The sequence below is a fragment of the Cryphonectria parasitica genome, assembly GCF_011745365.1.
Source record: "Cryphonectria parasitica EP155 unplaced genomic scaffold M406scaffold_9, whole genome shotgun sequence".
Lineage (NCBI taxonomy): Eukaryota > Fungi > Ascomycota > Sordariomycetes > Diaporthales > Cryphonectriaceae > Cryphonectria > Cryphonectria parasitica.
In genome coordinates this window covers 599,362-613,895 of record NW_024468917.1, presented here as the reverse complement: position 1 = coordinate 613,895, position 14,534 = coordinate 599,362, and the positions used below count along the sequence as shown (strand labels likewise).

At 53.3% G+C, this 14,534-nt stretch overlaps 5 protein-coding genes across 5 annotated transcripts; 4 read left to right on the top strand and 1 right to left on the bottom strand.

The window, feature by feature from the left end:
* Positions 1-141: 141 nt before the first annotated feature.
* Positions 142-3,569, bottom strand: M406DRAFT_63795 (uncharacterized protein; the record flags this gene model as incomplete). The annotated part of the gene is made up of 6 exons (XM_040924854.1): positions 142-550; positions 629-1,728; positions 1,799-1,860; positions 1,943-2,048; positions 2,134-3,057; positions 3,477-3,569. The coding sequence occupies 6 exons, from the start codon at positions 3,567-3,569 to the stop codon at positions 142-144; spliced, it is 2,694 nt and encodes an 897-aa protein (XP_040771576.1).
* A 1,541-nt stretch (positions 3,570-5,110) lies between these two features.
* Positions 5,111-5,310, top strand: M406DRAFT_222914 (uncharacterized protein; the record flags this gene model as incomplete). Its single annotated transcript, XM_040915634.1, has 2 exons — positions 5,111-5,174; positions 5,207-5,310. Coding segments are annotated over 2 exons (168 nt in total), but the record flags the coding sequence as incomplete, so codon positions are not given.
* A 1,390-nt stretch (positions 5,311-6,700) lies between these two features.
* On the top strand, positions 6,701-9,083 carry M406DRAFT_83315 (family 76 glycoside hydrolase). Its single transcript, XM_040926035.1, has 5 exons — positions 6,701-7,132; positions 7,243-7,526; positions 7,589-7,784; positions 7,844-8,085; positions 8,145-9,083. Exons 1-5 carry the CDS (start codon positions 7,048-7,050, stop codon positions 8,706-8,708), a joined length of 1,371 nt encoding a protein of 456 aa, XP_040771574.1. The 5' UTR covers positions 6,701-7,047; the 3' UTR covers positions 8,709-9,083.
* A 2,590-nt stretch (positions 9,084-11,673) lies between these two features.
* On the top strand, positions 11,674-13,585 carry M406DRAFT_358242 (acid protease). The gene is made up of 3 exons (XM_040923840.1): positions 11,674-11,983; positions 12,084-12,435; positions 12,536-13,585. Exons 1-3 carry the CDS (start codon positions 11,777-11,779, stop codon positions 13,264-13,266), a joined length of 1,290 nt encoding a protein of 429 aa, XP_040771573.1. The 5' UTR covers positions 11,674-11,776; the 3' UTR covers positions 13,267-13,585.
* A 231-nt stretch (positions 13,586-13,816) lies between these two features.
* On the top strand, positions 13,817-14,504 carry M406DRAFT_268930 (uncharacterized protein; the record flags this gene model as incomplete). The annotated part of the gene is made up of 2 exons (XM_040917973.1): positions 13,817-14,379; positions 14,408-14,504. 2 exons carry the CDS (start codon positions 13,817-13,819, stop codon positions 14,502-14,504), a joined length of 660 nt encoding a protein of 219 aa, XP_040771572.1.
* Positions 14,505-14,534: the final 30 nt, after the last annotated feature.

The following is a 14,534-nucleotide window of genomic DNA, read 5'->3' as shown; positions in this document are numbered from 1 at the left end:
AGTGACTCGTCGGCCCGTGCGTGCCAGGCAGGCGCACCTGCCCTGCTTCCCAGATAGCTTCAGCGAACCTGGGCTTAGCTAGCTTCCTTTGCCCTTTCCTTCTGCAACGCAGCCCTCAATATGGCCCCTTTCCATGCATCTTCAATACCGTTGCATGATCCACTCCCTCCTCTTCGCATCATCCAGAGAATGTAAGAACTTAATCTCAAACCTCTTGACTGCGCAATACTTCTCCACCAGCTCCGCCCCAACCAGCTCCACCAGCTCTTCATTCCCCTCAAGCGCCGCAAGCGCCTCTTCCAGGTTGGCAGGCAGCATCTCTGTCACCCTCAGCTCTCTGCGGTCGTTGTCCGTCATGCCCGCCGGGTCGATTTCGCAATCCGCCCAGACCAGCTCTTCTCCCGTCGCGACACCATGAATGCCGGCGAGGAGCAGCGCGGCGATGGCCAGGTAGGCGTTGGCGAGGCCGTCGAGGCATTTCACCTCCCAGTGGCTGTCTTCGATCTTGCGCAGCGGCGTTTCTCGGTTTTGGGTGCCCCAGGTCACCCATCTGGTCTGTGTCAGTTTTCATGCCTTTCAAGTTTGTTCAGACGACAAAGAGCCTGCGTGAGGCTGGGAAGAGACCGACCTTCCACCCGCCCACACCCCATCAGCCACTCGCTCGTAGCTGGCAGGATTGCTACAAGTGAACGCTGCAATGCCTCGCAGGTGTTTTAGTATCCCAGCATAAAACGGCTCATACACCTCCTTCCTGACGCCTCCCCCGCCGGCGGAGGATATGGAAATGTGCGCATGCGCCGCCGTGCCACATGCCTCCGCAAAGGGTTTTGGGTGCAGGGTAAACTTGTAACCCGCGGCGATAGCCATGGCAGCAATCACCTCTCTCGTGTGCAAGAGCGTGTCGACCGCAGCCACCGGCGGTAAAGAAGGCAGGACGAGCTCAAACTGACCCGGTGCGCTCTCGGGGTGGATCTGCTCGACAAATATGTCCATGGACTCGAGGGTCCTGACAATGTCGGCAAGGAGTTTGGAGATTTTTGGGTCTGCAAAAAAGCGCGAGGTGGACCAGGAATGGCCATCGTTGGTGAGGGCCTGGTAGCAAGAAGGGCTCGACTTGGTGTCGGCCCTCTCGAGGAGCACGAACTCGATCTCGAAACCGACGAGAAAGGCAAGGCCTTGTTGTGCGCCGAGCTCTTGTGCCCTCTGTAGCTGTGTTCTCGGGCAGAGAGGGACCGTCGAGCTGTCCTTCTCCCTGAATTCGCCGTACATGCTGACATGCCCTGGGATCGGCCCAGCTCGAAGGGACGAGAAATCTGGGTGCAGTCTGTACTCGCCCGTTGCGCTGAAGCCGGGCGCTATCCAGTCGTGCTGCAGAAGTCCGAAGACTGCTTTTGTGATGCCAATATCGGTGCGCCTCCCTTCCTCTAGGGATGTGATGAATTTCCGGAAAGGGATCATCCTCATGCGTGGAAAGGCGACCGTGTCTGTCCATGAGATGCGCACAAAGTCGGGGGCCTGCTTGCCTCGAAGAAAGCGAGTGAAGATGTCGAGGTCGGTTTCTTCCAGTTCCATCTCCACGTCGCCTTCGTTGTCTGTTGTCTCTCCCCACTCTGTGAAGTCGAGCTCGAGGTGGTACAGCTTGTTGGAGTTGCCGAAGAGAACGTCTTTTGCCAGCTTGATGGCGGCCTTCCAACTGATGGCTCCCCTGCGAACATACTCACAGAGAACCTGAATTGATCAGTCAGTCATGTGACAGGACGAAACAACTGGGAAACATGTCAATGAGAGACTGGCGTACTGATTCAAGCACTTCCCGGACCTGCAGGATAGCCAGAAGGTATGTCTCAGGGAACCAATGACCTGCATGCCGTATAGAGATGTTTAGTATCGGATCAAGAGATCAAGGGAGGAGGGAGGAGGGAGATCGGATCAAGCTACTTACCGTCAGTGCTCCAGAGGATCTTGGACCACGGACAGAGTTCTAGAATCTGGCGAACGGCCTTTTCCTGCCCATCTTTGCTCACAAAGGGAAAGATCTCACCAATGTCCTGTTGCGAGTTTGCGTGTCAATGTCGGAAAAAGGCTTGGACATAAAAAAAAGGGGGGGGGGAGGGGAGTGAAAAACCTGCATACAGCATAGACATTGGAATACACAGTAGCCAGATACCCAAGCTCCCGCGTAAAAGGATAACTCGCATGAAGCAGCACGATCGGGACCGTGGGATACGTCCGAATAAAGTCCTGCAGATGGCTAGGCGACGACTTGGCCAGCGTGATGTCGTTATCCCCCAACCCCGTATGGAACTGGATCGGCTTCTTGTGATGGCCCGGCATCTCACTGATGAGCGCCGCAGTCCTATGGACGAGGAGGTCATTCAGCCCAGGGTGCTGTATCCTCGCCAGCCCGGTCGTGTGGCCCGCATAGTCCGACACCAGCTCGTCAAACGACCTCTTCGCGAGCGTGACGTCCACCGCGGCAGGGATGTCGAGCCCCGTGCGGTAGCAGATGACAGACTTGAACCCCACGACCTCGGGGTCCGCGATGGCCTCGCGGATCTCCACCTCGAACTCCTCGACGGCCTTGTCGAACAGCTCCTCCAGGTCCTCGCCCTCGTCCCGGAACGCCAGCGCAAACCTGTGCACGATGCGGCCCGCGACGGCCTCGAGGCGCACGATGCGCTTGCAGGCGCTGCGCGTGAAGGCGTCGTGCCAGGCATAGTCCTGCACCTCCTCGGCGGCGTCGAGGCCGTCGTCCACCAGGATCGTCTGCACCCCCTGCAGGCACTCGCCGATCCACTCGTCGTAGTCGTCGAAGCGCCTCTGCTCGATGGCGGCGACGACGGCCTCCCAGGTCTGGCCGCAGCCGAGCACGTGCGCGAGCTGCCGGACGCCGCGGATGTGGGCCAGGCTGGTGGAGGTGGCGTAGATGGCGTCGCCCGCGGCCTCGGTGGTGATGGCCAGGAGGGGGTGCTTGGCGAGCGAGTCGGGCTTGAGGAGCGGGTGCGCGTGGTTGTCAATGATGGGGCATTTTCGGATGGCCCTGACCACCTCGGCGAGCTGGGCCCTGGTGACGACGCCCGTGCCGGCTGGGGAGATGGATGTGGCGGTGGACGCCATCGTCGCTGATGTTAAGTAGATTTTCAGTGACGAGGACGTCAAAAGACCGCCAGCGAACAGTTGTTATGTGGGTTTGTATATTCTATTTCATATGATTGAGGAGGAGTGCCCCCACACACTTCCTGATTCGTGGATCGCTTGACAAAAGACGATGCACACTCTCAGTTGCGTGTCCAGAATTAATCCAGGGAGACGAGGAGGCCCTGATGATGTGATGATGATGATGATGATGATGTGACGAGTTTCCGGGCGGGATGATCGCCTAAGACAGAAATGCTTAAGTAGTGGAAGATCTGCCCCTCCCTCCGACAAGCCGGAACTCAGAACTGAAGACAGGAAAAAGTTTAATTCAGGAGCACCTGTCGCACAAAGCTACTTTTGTTGCTCAACAGGTGATTCTGGCGCACCAGCGGGAGATATGTCTGGGGTTCAACATAGCGTGAGTTCATCATAGCCGCTGAATTGCTTGTTTTGATGGCTGGCAATTACATATGCGTTAGAGATAGGCAAGCCGAGTGCCGGATTGGCAAACAGAGCTGACGCGTTCGGCAGATTCTACTGGTTAGTCCGGTTATACAGCATACAAGCTGGATGAAGCAACTGCTATTCAATAGATGTCTTGTGCCATATGTAAAAGCGAAGAAATGTAAATTTTGTTGACTTCAAGCTGAGCGAGGCAATAAGAAGGGGAGACGCATACTGATTTCTATACCCTGTTTAGTACTTATCTCCTGCATAACAGTATATGCAGTGGGCTAATTCTAGGGTCCAGAGCTCGCTTTTTAGTGGGTCAATACTACTGGTACAACACCTGAGAACACACCTCGCTGGAGATTGATATAGCCCAGAACAAGGCTCTAGCGATAATCACTATGAGCCTGCAGTGTTAATCATTGCGCACTACCACACCACACCTCCTTCGAGACAAAGAATGTTGGCGGGAAAGGGATGACTTGATCACGCGCAAAGAATATTGTTTTCAAGAACCCAAGGGGGGTATAAAGCTTGTATGATGGACGAGTCGATTCAAAAGGGTCAGGTTTGTCTTTGGTGTCTGAGCCCCGGCCAGAGAGAAGCTCGACATCACTCATATTAGTGCTGCTGTTCAGGCAGGAGCCCATTGTATTATCGTAGTTAGTTCTTCACAGTGTCCTCAACGCACTTGACTGGCAGTCCCACCTGAGATAAAAGTAGTCTTCTTGCCAGGGAAGCTGAGTAAGTAACTGAGTTGACCTTCCTCTTCATGCATGTAAACTTTGAAGTGAGCACCATCCGTAGCTGTGTGGAACAAAAGCCCCAAACATCTGAATGGAACCCAACCTGGACTTCGAGACCATCTTCTAGTGTCGACAGAACACTGATCAACATCTGCTCATGAAGCTATCCTGCCAACGTTGACGACCCCAAAGACTACACCTCTGTCTGCGCTGATATCGCTCACAACCCCCCAACCTCATCCCAACGCGCTTTCTCGTCGTGTCGGACACTCACAGACAGGACCTTTCGGTGCCACCCGGCCGCTTCGACGTCGCCATTTTCTGTAGGGACCTTTCGCACGTGAGCAGGTTCGGGGAGTTCAAGCTCACGGCTGCCAATATTACTCAGATCGAAGCATGCCGGAAGCTGGCGATTGCAGGCAATCTCGATTGGATACTGCTTGACGCCCACGACGTGAAGGGAGCCGACAGTTGTTTCCGGCGGCACAACGCCTATAGGCATACATCGACAAAGGAGATGGCCCTAGACCACTTTCAAGGACAACAACATTCTATACCTTGAAGGGGGACAAAACGATTTTCGGCTGGCCAACGGGACGGAGCTGAAGATATACGCCAGCCAGACACCCGACCGAGGGATATCTGCTCCGGGTTTCAGGTACAAGGTGAAAGACTCGCACATATTCTAACTTGGCCTGAGAATTTCTCCCCCCCTAGGCTTTTGTAGCATGTAGCAGATGCTGACTGCGGTGAACAAGGTGGTCATCTCTGAAGTCGACATGGTGATCACGCACGGTCCGCCTCTGCGTCTGCACGACCCCATCGATGAGCCTAGAATCCGTCCAAAAATTTTGAACGGACGAGTTAAAGAGAATGTCAGGCGCTGCGTGACGCCGTCGCCGTATCCCGACCCCGCCTGCGCTGCCTCGGGCACAACCAGCCCGGCTGGGGCGCGACTGTTGTCAACTGGAAGGAGAGCACAGTGGATGAGTATGGCAGAGTCGACCTGCTCAGACCCGCTCCTCATCCAAATGAGGCAGCTTACAGAGCCTCGACAATATCGTCTCCCGGAGATACTGATCCATGCGTAGTGCCGCCACACAGTCACCTTGCGGCAGACGAATTACCAGTTTTAAAAGGAAAGCCAAACCCTGTTTGTCAATGCAGCAGTCCAGACATTTGATAATGACCTGCAGGATAGTGGCCGTTTCTGGTGGACATCGAGCTTCCCATAGCACCAGACACACCACCTTTGCCTAGGGTTGGAAGCAATACCTCAAAGAACCCAATCAGACTCTCCTCCCGTGAGTTTGAAGTTCTTAGAAGTGGCATCGATGGCTGGCAGACTGCAGAACCAGCTCGCGGTCATTTCGAGGAGGATTTTGTGTCAAGAAGTGGCAGCGGCGAGGATGACTCCAGGCGCCAATGTGGTCCAAGGGATCGCAAGCAAACAGTATGAACATGTGTCAGCAGGGTAGGAGGTTGAACGCCTCCTGGAAGTAGTAGAGAAAGTAGACCATGGCAAGCATCGAGATCAACATGGGAGCGTCATCGGTAGGGTCACAGATGGGGTGTCATTTCTTAACATCTTTGTATTTCATGGAGGTTGGTGGTGGGGAACAGAGGAAGAGGGGGCTAAAATTCCCAGCGGTCAAGTGTGCAGGTGCAGGTGCAGGTGCAGGAGCAGGTGCAGGGATCAGGACAAGAGGGAAGAATCCACCAACCAATTCTGGGGTAGCTTTGATCAAACCGGGTATATGGAGGGTGCTGAGACATGGTATCCCTGTATTTGGCATGATGTTTGATGATCTGGGAATGTACTGGATGGGGTGATCTGTCTCATGTTTTTAAGCATCAATAATGTTTTCATGCATGTAGATTTAGCAAGTACTCAGCAGAAATTATGGTTGAGATGTTATGCAATGCGATGCAATGTGGTGAGCTGGGGAAGGGAGGGTAAGGGAGGTCAGCCATGTGCTTTGGATACAAGCAGCATAGTTGTGCCATGGGAACACGAAACTTGCTTGTACCATGTATCGGGTGCGGGTGATGCTCAGGTCATCCAATACCTTATTTGGGAGCCAAAATTTAAGGTTAGCTGTGTTGGGTTCCCAAATTCCAGAACCCCAAGAGCGCCAGTACAAGCTATTGTTATTATTGATATTCGCCTTTTTGCCCATGCCGTCGCCGCCGCCCTGCCGCAACCAACCACACCATCAGTGCCAAGAGCACCAAAACAGTTCCAGCTGACCCTCCATCACCATCGACGCTAGCAGTCTTCCCCTTTTCTTGTTGAATCCTCTGCCGAAACTCTGGGCCTTGCTCCTCTTTCTCTTCTTCCTTCCAACCCCCAAGCAAAAGGTGCCCACATCGCGTGCGTGTTTTAACACACCCCACATCCATCTGGCACGATCATCTCAACGTCGGCTCCCCCTGTCGTTTGCACGCCCACAATCTTCATTAATCGTCATCGCCTTATCCGGGTTGTTTTCTTTTCTTTCTCTCTTGGATATCGCCAGCACATGCGCACGTCCTGACGACTCCTCCCTCAGCGAACTCTTTAACTTCTGGAATATCCGGCAGACCGCAGCCTTGTCGCCAATTCTCGTGACTGGCTCCTCCATTTCTACCGCGCCTCGAGGAGAGGACTTTCTTGGATCGTGATAAACATCTGCCGCTCGTTTCCCCAGGATCCCAGCCTGGTTCTTCCATCATGGCCCCTTCTACTCTGCGCGCCGCTGTGGCGCTTCCCCTCGTCGCCTCGTGCGTAAATGCCGCCTACTCGATTGCAAATAACGGTAGGAAACGCCCTCGCCATCGCCACCCGTGATTTCGTCTAGCGCTTCGGATGCTGCGCTGCCTCGCTGCCTCGCTGCCGTGGTTCTTTCTGCTGACACTGAACGCGCAGACGATATCAAGACTTCCGCCGCCCAGCTTGCCTACGATACTATGGCCTATTACACAGGAAACCAGTCTGGTCAGACCCCTGGGATCCTGCCAGGACCTCCGCCTGCTGGCGACTACTACTGGTGGGAAGCAGGAGCACTGTGGGGCGCTATGGTCGAATACTGGCACTACACCGGTGACGCCACGTACAACGACGTCGTCACCCAGGCATTGCTCTTCCAGGTCGGCCCAAATCAGGATTATATGCCTCCTAATGTCACCGCCTCGCTGGGCAATGACGATCAAGTGCGTGACTCTCTTTCTTGACTCGTTCTCTCTCTTGTATCGGGTGCTAACTTGCATGTCAGGGGTTTTGGGGGATGTCTGCGATGACTGCTGCGGAGCTCAACTTCCCAAATCCTTCTTCCGACCAGCCCCAGTGGCTAGCGCTTGCACAGGCTGTCTTCAACACCCAAGCCGATCCGTCGAGGCACGATAGCACATGTAATGGTGGCTTGCGGTGGCAGATTCCCTTGTCGAACAACGGGTACGATTACAAAAACAGTGAGTGCGCCCTTGTGGTACCTCGTGCCGCCCTTCGAGTCCGTTCTGACATGTCGCAGGCATTGCAAACGGCTGTTTCTTCAACCTCGGCGCCAGGCTGGCTCGCTACACAGGGAATCAGACCTATGCCGACTGGGCGGTGAAGACCTGGGACTGGGTGACAGGAGTTGGTTTTATGGACGCGCAGTACAACATTTACGATGGTGCCCACGTTGAGACCAACTGTACGGACATCAACAAGGCCCAGTTCTCCTACAATAATGCCGTGTACCTCCTTGGTGCTGCGCACATGTACAACTTTGTAAGTCCCAGCACTTTCCGGATGCGCAATACGTTGGTATCGCTGACTTCGGTGCACAGACCGAAGATGCTGTGTGGAAGCAGCGGGTCCAGGATCTGTTGGACGCCACGATCAAGGTCTTCTTCCCAAACAACATCGCCTACGAGGTCTCCTGCGAGCAGCACATGACCTGCACGACCGATATGTTGAGCTTCAAGGGATACGATCACCGGTGGATGGTCCAGACCACCCAGCTGGCCCCCTTCACTCACGACCAGATCATGACTGTGCTGCAGACATCGACCGAGGCAGCCATCAAGCAGTGCACTGGAGGCAGTACAGGTCGTCAGTGCGGCTTCCAGTGGTCGAGCGGCGCTTTCGACAATAGCGTCGGAGCTGGCCAACAGATGAATGTGCTCGGTGCCGTATCGTCTCTGCTGGTCGACAGCGGCGTGAGCGCCCCTCTCACAAACGCGACGGGAGGCACAAGTGTGGGCAACAACAACGCTGGAGCGTCTTCAGACAAATTTGCAGGCTCGTCTGAGCCAGCAACGACCGGAGACAAGGCTGGCGCGTCCATCCTCACCATTCTGATCCTGATATCTGCAGCAGGCACGTTTGGCTGGATGTCGACGGGGGTGTAGTCCCAAAAAAAAAAAAATTCTGGATGGGTTAATGATCGTATGTGACTATTTGGGATCTGCGCTGCAGGGGTGGCTCAAGGGCTGCATGGCGTATTGGACATAATTCGTACCTTTCTCTCCATTCTTTCTTTTTTCCCCCTGTATTTGATTATTGGGAGCAGGGCTGGAAGGAAAAAGGGTAATGGCGTCAGGGAAGGAGGCAAGGAGGCAAGGTAAACACAGGGTATTCATGCCCACGGGATTTGGGGCGTTGGATATTTGGCTGTAATGTTTTGAATGGTTTAGGCGGCGTGGATGGTTGGCAACACTGGCATTTGGGCGGCCCTTTTCGAGTAGGCTCAATCTAGATGATTTAGAAAATTTTGAGCTTTCAGGATCTTTGAAAGGTGATAATTTAGTATCTTACAAGACAAGAAATGTTCCCGCCAGGGGAAATGATCTGTGAAATGGATCATGAGATCGTTGTGGTGGGATACTTGAATATGAATATCGGACGAGACGTCACTAGCCCTAGGATCTCTTAAGGCCAAGCAAGGTCATAGAAAGCCAGGTCATGACAGCTTTAAGTAAATTATGCGCAGCAGCCAGCTCAGGCAAACGAATCATTTAAACGTGTGAGATTTCAAAATCCTCAAAAAAAAAACAAAGCCAAGCGAAACAAAATACACCGTGCAGTCTCATGAACATGTCATCAAAATAAAGTTATTTACTGCGGGTCCCCTGCGCCTCCGGTTGGTTCCCCCAATGGATGCGAGGAAATCGTGGGGTGGCACGATGGGTGGGTGGGTGGAGCGCCGGGACACACGGCACGCATTGAATCTGGAATTACTATCCAAGTATTCCACTGATTAGACCGTTTCCTTAGCTCTTCTCCTGTATGGTCCTTATTGTTTTCTACACTTATCTTTCTCTCCCCATTTTTTCCCCCTTTAATTAACGCATCATACAGTATGACTGTTTGCCATATTCATACCCAAGTGCGCGCACTCTTCAATGCTTCGGGAGAGGAGACCTGTTGATAGTTGTGCACCTATGCCCTCCTCAATATTTAGCTTAGAACTGATCGACAGGCTGGGTGGCTTCCTTTGTGGATGCGCGCCGCACGGGCACCCTGCATTTCAGTGCCCGCTATGAAGCAGCTGAAAGCCGATGCGCACGTCATGTACCGGGCGCATCACGATCCAAAAACTCCTCTGTTCCCCCCCCCGGGGGGGGGGGTAGTGCTTTATAGTGAGTCCTGGATGCAAGGCCTGCATAAAAATGGTCGAGGTGGTCTTATGCGGACTGGCTTTGTGTCTGCCTGCCTTGTCTTCATCATGATGGGGCTGAAGAAACTCTTACACCATGCTAGAAGGACGATTTCAAATGGATGTCGTGGCTGAGGCGCATAGAGGGGAAAATTTCTTGGCTCAGCTTGCCACGTTACAACGACGACGTCTGTTGTGCTGGGAAATTCGGTGCACATCCTGATCAGTGTGAGGGATGACATAGAGACACCTGGTTTGGGATGAAGATCAAGTAGAGTTTGCGAGTCTTGAGATAACCGCTTGATCAGAGCTCTCTCTCTCTCTCTCTCTCTTCAGGCTACCATGTCTGCCAAAGTATCTATCCGGGCCTATGTTCATGGAGATGTGCAGGCTTTGCCGACTCTGTTCCCCGTTCTTTTACCCCCATTTGAGGTGATTGGGCTGTGTCCGTTTCCATCAGATGACGTTTCATGGTTGAGAACAAAACAAACGTTGTCGCAAGAGACGAAGGAATAACCGTAGTCTGTGTGATGTATACACGAAAATCTGTTGTTTCTTGTCCATAACAGTTGCCCTGTATGGCTTATTTCCAGCGCCCATTGAGCTGGGTTTGGTAAGTTATGGCTTTTCAAATCGGCTGAGGAGGTAATGCTTTGTTCTGAATTTCAAGTAAATAATTCGAAGAATGAGGACGGGTGAGGTGATACTCCTAACGATGTGAGGCGTAGGTCATGCTCTGCCCTGGCTTTGCGGTTCAACCGTAACTCTATTTCGCTCTCGAGCCCTAACCCTGACCTTGACCCTATGAGGGGGGCTGACGCAAGGTATATACATTTGAAAATTCGAGTAAAATGTACAGTGTGAGAATAACAATCAATCAAAACTGCTTGAGAACCTAGTATTTACACTTTAATTGCTAATGTTCATTGTTGTTGTCCCGAGAATGTGGCGAGACTTTCTACTTTTCCTTTGGAAGGGCTTCCCGTCCACCTTGCGAAAACCAAGTACGAAGATCTACTTTTGTAGATTGATCATCGACATATTTGATTTCCTACATATATACTTCTATTAGTACACTTCCTCACAGCAGCAGCATTCAACTGTCAAGGATAGTTCGTGCTGGGCGCAGAATTTGAATCATGGAAATCGGACAAGAGTATCATTCACAAGGCCCACTCAAGTCTGATCGGTCACCTCCTGCCCTGCTTTTCTTCAAAGGGTACAACCAACAGTGTGGTTGGTAAAGCTATTCAGCTCCACAGTAAAGAAGCAACGGTAACGTACGTCTCTCAATGCTCCCTTGCGTCGTAACGCCCAGGTTCGGAATGACAAGGATTTTTTTGATTTTTTTTTTGATTTATATCACGAGCAGCGCCTTGTTGGGACAAGTCCTACCTGCCCCTTTCAGTAAAGCCTCCCTCGGAATAGGAATGAGAGAATTGTCGCACTCCATCGGCCTCCAACTCTCCGGCGGCATAGGGACGGTGGGGTAGAGTGCTGCCAACTGCGTCCTTTTCTAAGTAATGCCCGGATTGGGTTGGATCTCGTGGCCGCCTAAACGAGTCACGACACTCTCGGTGCGGGTAAGTAGTGAATGAATAAATGAATGACGAGGATCAGCGGGCGGCCCCAGATGGAAGGAGATGTATATAAAAGATCGACGGCACAAGGTCGTCTTTCTTTTCTCTTTCCCTTTCTCTCGCCCACTCTCGCTCTTTCTTCCTCCCTTCCTTTCGTTGGACACGCAAGTGGTAACCAGCCCTCCCTCCTTTGGGTGAAGAGTCCCCTTCCGTCAGCTGTCTCGCAAGCCTCAGACAAATCATGAAGTTTTACGGACTCATTCTTCTGCTGGGCGGGGCGGTGATGACCGTTTCGGCCAAGACCGTCCACCTCCCGCTGAGGTCTTTCTCTGCCGATGCAGACGGTCGTAGCCCGCGTGGGATCACGAAATACCAGCGCAGAGAGACCAATGCCTCATCTGGTGTGAACGTGCCCGTGACGGACTGGTTCAACGGCACAGACAACCAGGTAGGTAACTGTTCGCTATAACAAAAAATATATAAAACAAATTGGACACGAGGATCCAAACCCTTCCCTCTCCTGATCCTAAGCTGAACACACCTTCCAGTGGTACACCACCTTCAGCGTGGGCACGCCACCGCAAAACTTCACGGCGCTGTTCGACACGGGGTCTCCCTCCTTCATCGTCGGTGCGAGCAACTGCACCACCTGCGGCGACAAGAAGTTATTTGACCCCGAGCTGTCCAGCACGTATGTGGACGAACCGGGCCGCTTCGTCAGCTACCTGTTCAGCACGGGGGCCGACTCGCTCCCATTTGCCGAGCCTGAGGGTGCAACGGGGTATGAGGTGCAGGATACCATCTCGTTGGGGGACCTGACGGTCGAGAACCAGACTTTTGTGCTCTGTGTCACTATGGCTGAGGCTCTTGATGTCATGCCCATCGATGGGATTATGGGGAGTACGTTTTTTTTCGTCTTTCTCTTCCTCTATCTCTATTAATGATCAGTGTTGTTTGTTTCCTATCGAGAGGCCATAATACATACTGACCCTGGTTTCAGTGGGCTTTCCCGAAGCTGACAGCTCCTGGTACTGGAACCTCGTCGACGAGGGCCAGCTGGACTCGAGCGTCTACAGCTTCTACATTCCCGCCGGCGACATCGACGGCGGCGAGGTGACCCTGGGCGGCATCGACGACACCAAGTACGAAGGCGACCTGAACTGGGTGAAGCTCAACATAGAGAGCAAGCTCTTCGGCTCCTACGTGGTCGACTGGGTGGCCATCTACGCCAACGGGCAGCTCCTCAACAACGGGACCTCGCCCACGACAGGCGCCGCCGTCGCCATGCCCACCAACGGCCTCGCCATCCTCGACACGGGCACGGCCTTCATGCAGACGCCCGACTACGCCACCGCTGTCAACCTGTACGCGCAGATCTCGCCCAACATCACGCTGATCGACCCGGCGGGCGCGTGGGGAGCACCTTGCGACGAGTTGGAGAGCATCGCGCCCGATCTCACCTTCACGATTGGCACGGCGGCCACGGCGATCAATGTGACCATCCCTAAGGCCTCGTTCAATCTGGGCGAGTACCCTGGCCTGGACGGCATCTGCCAGGCGCTGTTCAATAACCCGTCGGATGGGATTGGGTCCAGCTGGTTTGTCGGCAAGAAGGCTGAGTGGCTGGTGGGTAGTCCTCTGATCAAGCAGTATTATACGGCTTGGGATGCGGATAATCTGCAGGTTGGTTGGGGCCAGCTGGTGGATGGCCCTGGGTTTACTGCCGAGTAAATGTAGAGGAAGTTAGGCCTAAAAGAAATGAGGAGAGAAAAGAAGGAAAAACGAAAAAGATAAAAGCCCATCTACTGTTGAGGTTGCGTCTGCAGTCCCCCTCCCCCCTCTCTTTCTGTGGTCCTTGTGTCACAGGTGATGAAATTCGAGACAACCCCTGAGTGAGTGCGAGCCTCTGGACATGATTACTTCTTTGTCGATGATGAGGAGCCACGAATCCAGATTTCAGTCTTGGTAGATCCTGTATTTCCAGGGCTTCTTCCTTTTTTTCTCTCGCAAGTGTAGTAGAATTAATTACCTATTTTAGTGTATGTTTTGCACGTCTTGACCTCTTGACGTCGGTGCCCTGGAAACTTCTCGGAACGGCCCGTCGCTCCCAGCAGAACAGATCCTCAACAGCCCCTTGTTTCATCTTCAACCCTCCATTTTCAGAAGAAGTCAAAGAACTTCACAACTTCTTCTCATACCCACGAATCCAGCGAAATTGAGAGAAAAAGAATAAGGATTCTCACAAAAAAGACACCCTAAAAATATATACCCTACCATCAAGATGGCAACACTTCTCCCCGACTACACAGACACGACCCGTTTCCCCACGTTCCTCACCATCCCAGAAAACGACCCAGACGCGCCACCATCATCGTCATCATCATCATCCTCTCAACAGCAGTCAACATGGTACCTCCTCGCCCAGGTCAAAGACAACATGACCATCAACAAGCCGACACTGGTCCTCACAGACCGAGACGGGAACCCTTTCGCTCTTGTGTTTGAGGGCCTCGGGCGCGACGAGCTGGACCTGAAGGGGCTTGGGTTGAAGAAGGGGTGCACGGCTGTGATTCCCAATGCGAAGCGGACGAGGCCTGCGGAGGAGGGCAAGAGGGGTTTTGTGAGGATCGACAAGAGGGATGCTGGGACTGTGCGGGCTGTGCCGGGGGCGTTGGCTAGGGTGTTGGAGGTTGGTGGGAGGGAGAAGGGGGATAGGTGTGAGACTTGTGGTGGTGCTGGTGGCGATGGAGGGGAGGAGGGTCTGAAGAGCTGTACTGGCTGTGCGAGGGTCGGGTACTGCGGCAAGGTGAGTTCATCTCATATGGCTTCGAAGCTTCTGGTTTGGTTTGGTGTCTGTCATGACTGCTAACAGTGTACACTCGCAGGAGTGTCAAGTGAAAGGCTGGGTAGAGGGGGGACATAAGACCGACTGCAAGATGTTCAAGGCGCTCAACGACATTTTTGCATAAATGGCAAAAGTCAACTATGCCTGTTGCGGT

Coding starts and splice junctions, on each gene's coding strand:
- M406DRAFT_83315 (XM_040926035.1), top strand. CDS start 7,048: ATGGCCCCTTCTACTCTGCGCGCCGCTGTGGCGCTTCCCCTCGTCGCC. Junction 7,133..7,242: donor CTACTCGATTGCAAATAACG/GTAGGAAACGCC, acceptor CTGAACGCGCAG/ACGATATCAAGACTTCCGCC. Junction 7,527..7,588: donor CGCTGGGCAATGACGATCAA/GTGCGTGACTCT, acceptor CTTGCATGTCAG/GGGTTTTGGGGGATGTCTGC.
- M406DRAFT_358242 (XM_040923840.1), top strand. CDS start 11,777: ATGAAGTTTTACGGACTCATTCTTCTGCTGGGCGGGGCGGTGATGACC. Junction 11,984..12,083: donor TCAACGGCACAGACAACCAG/GTAGGTAACTGT, acceptor CACACCTTCCAG/TGGTACACCACCTTCAGCGT. Junction 12,436..12,535: donor CATCGATGGGATTATGGGGA/GTACGTTTTTTT, acceptor CCCTGGTTTCAG/TGGGCTTTCCCGAAGCTGAC.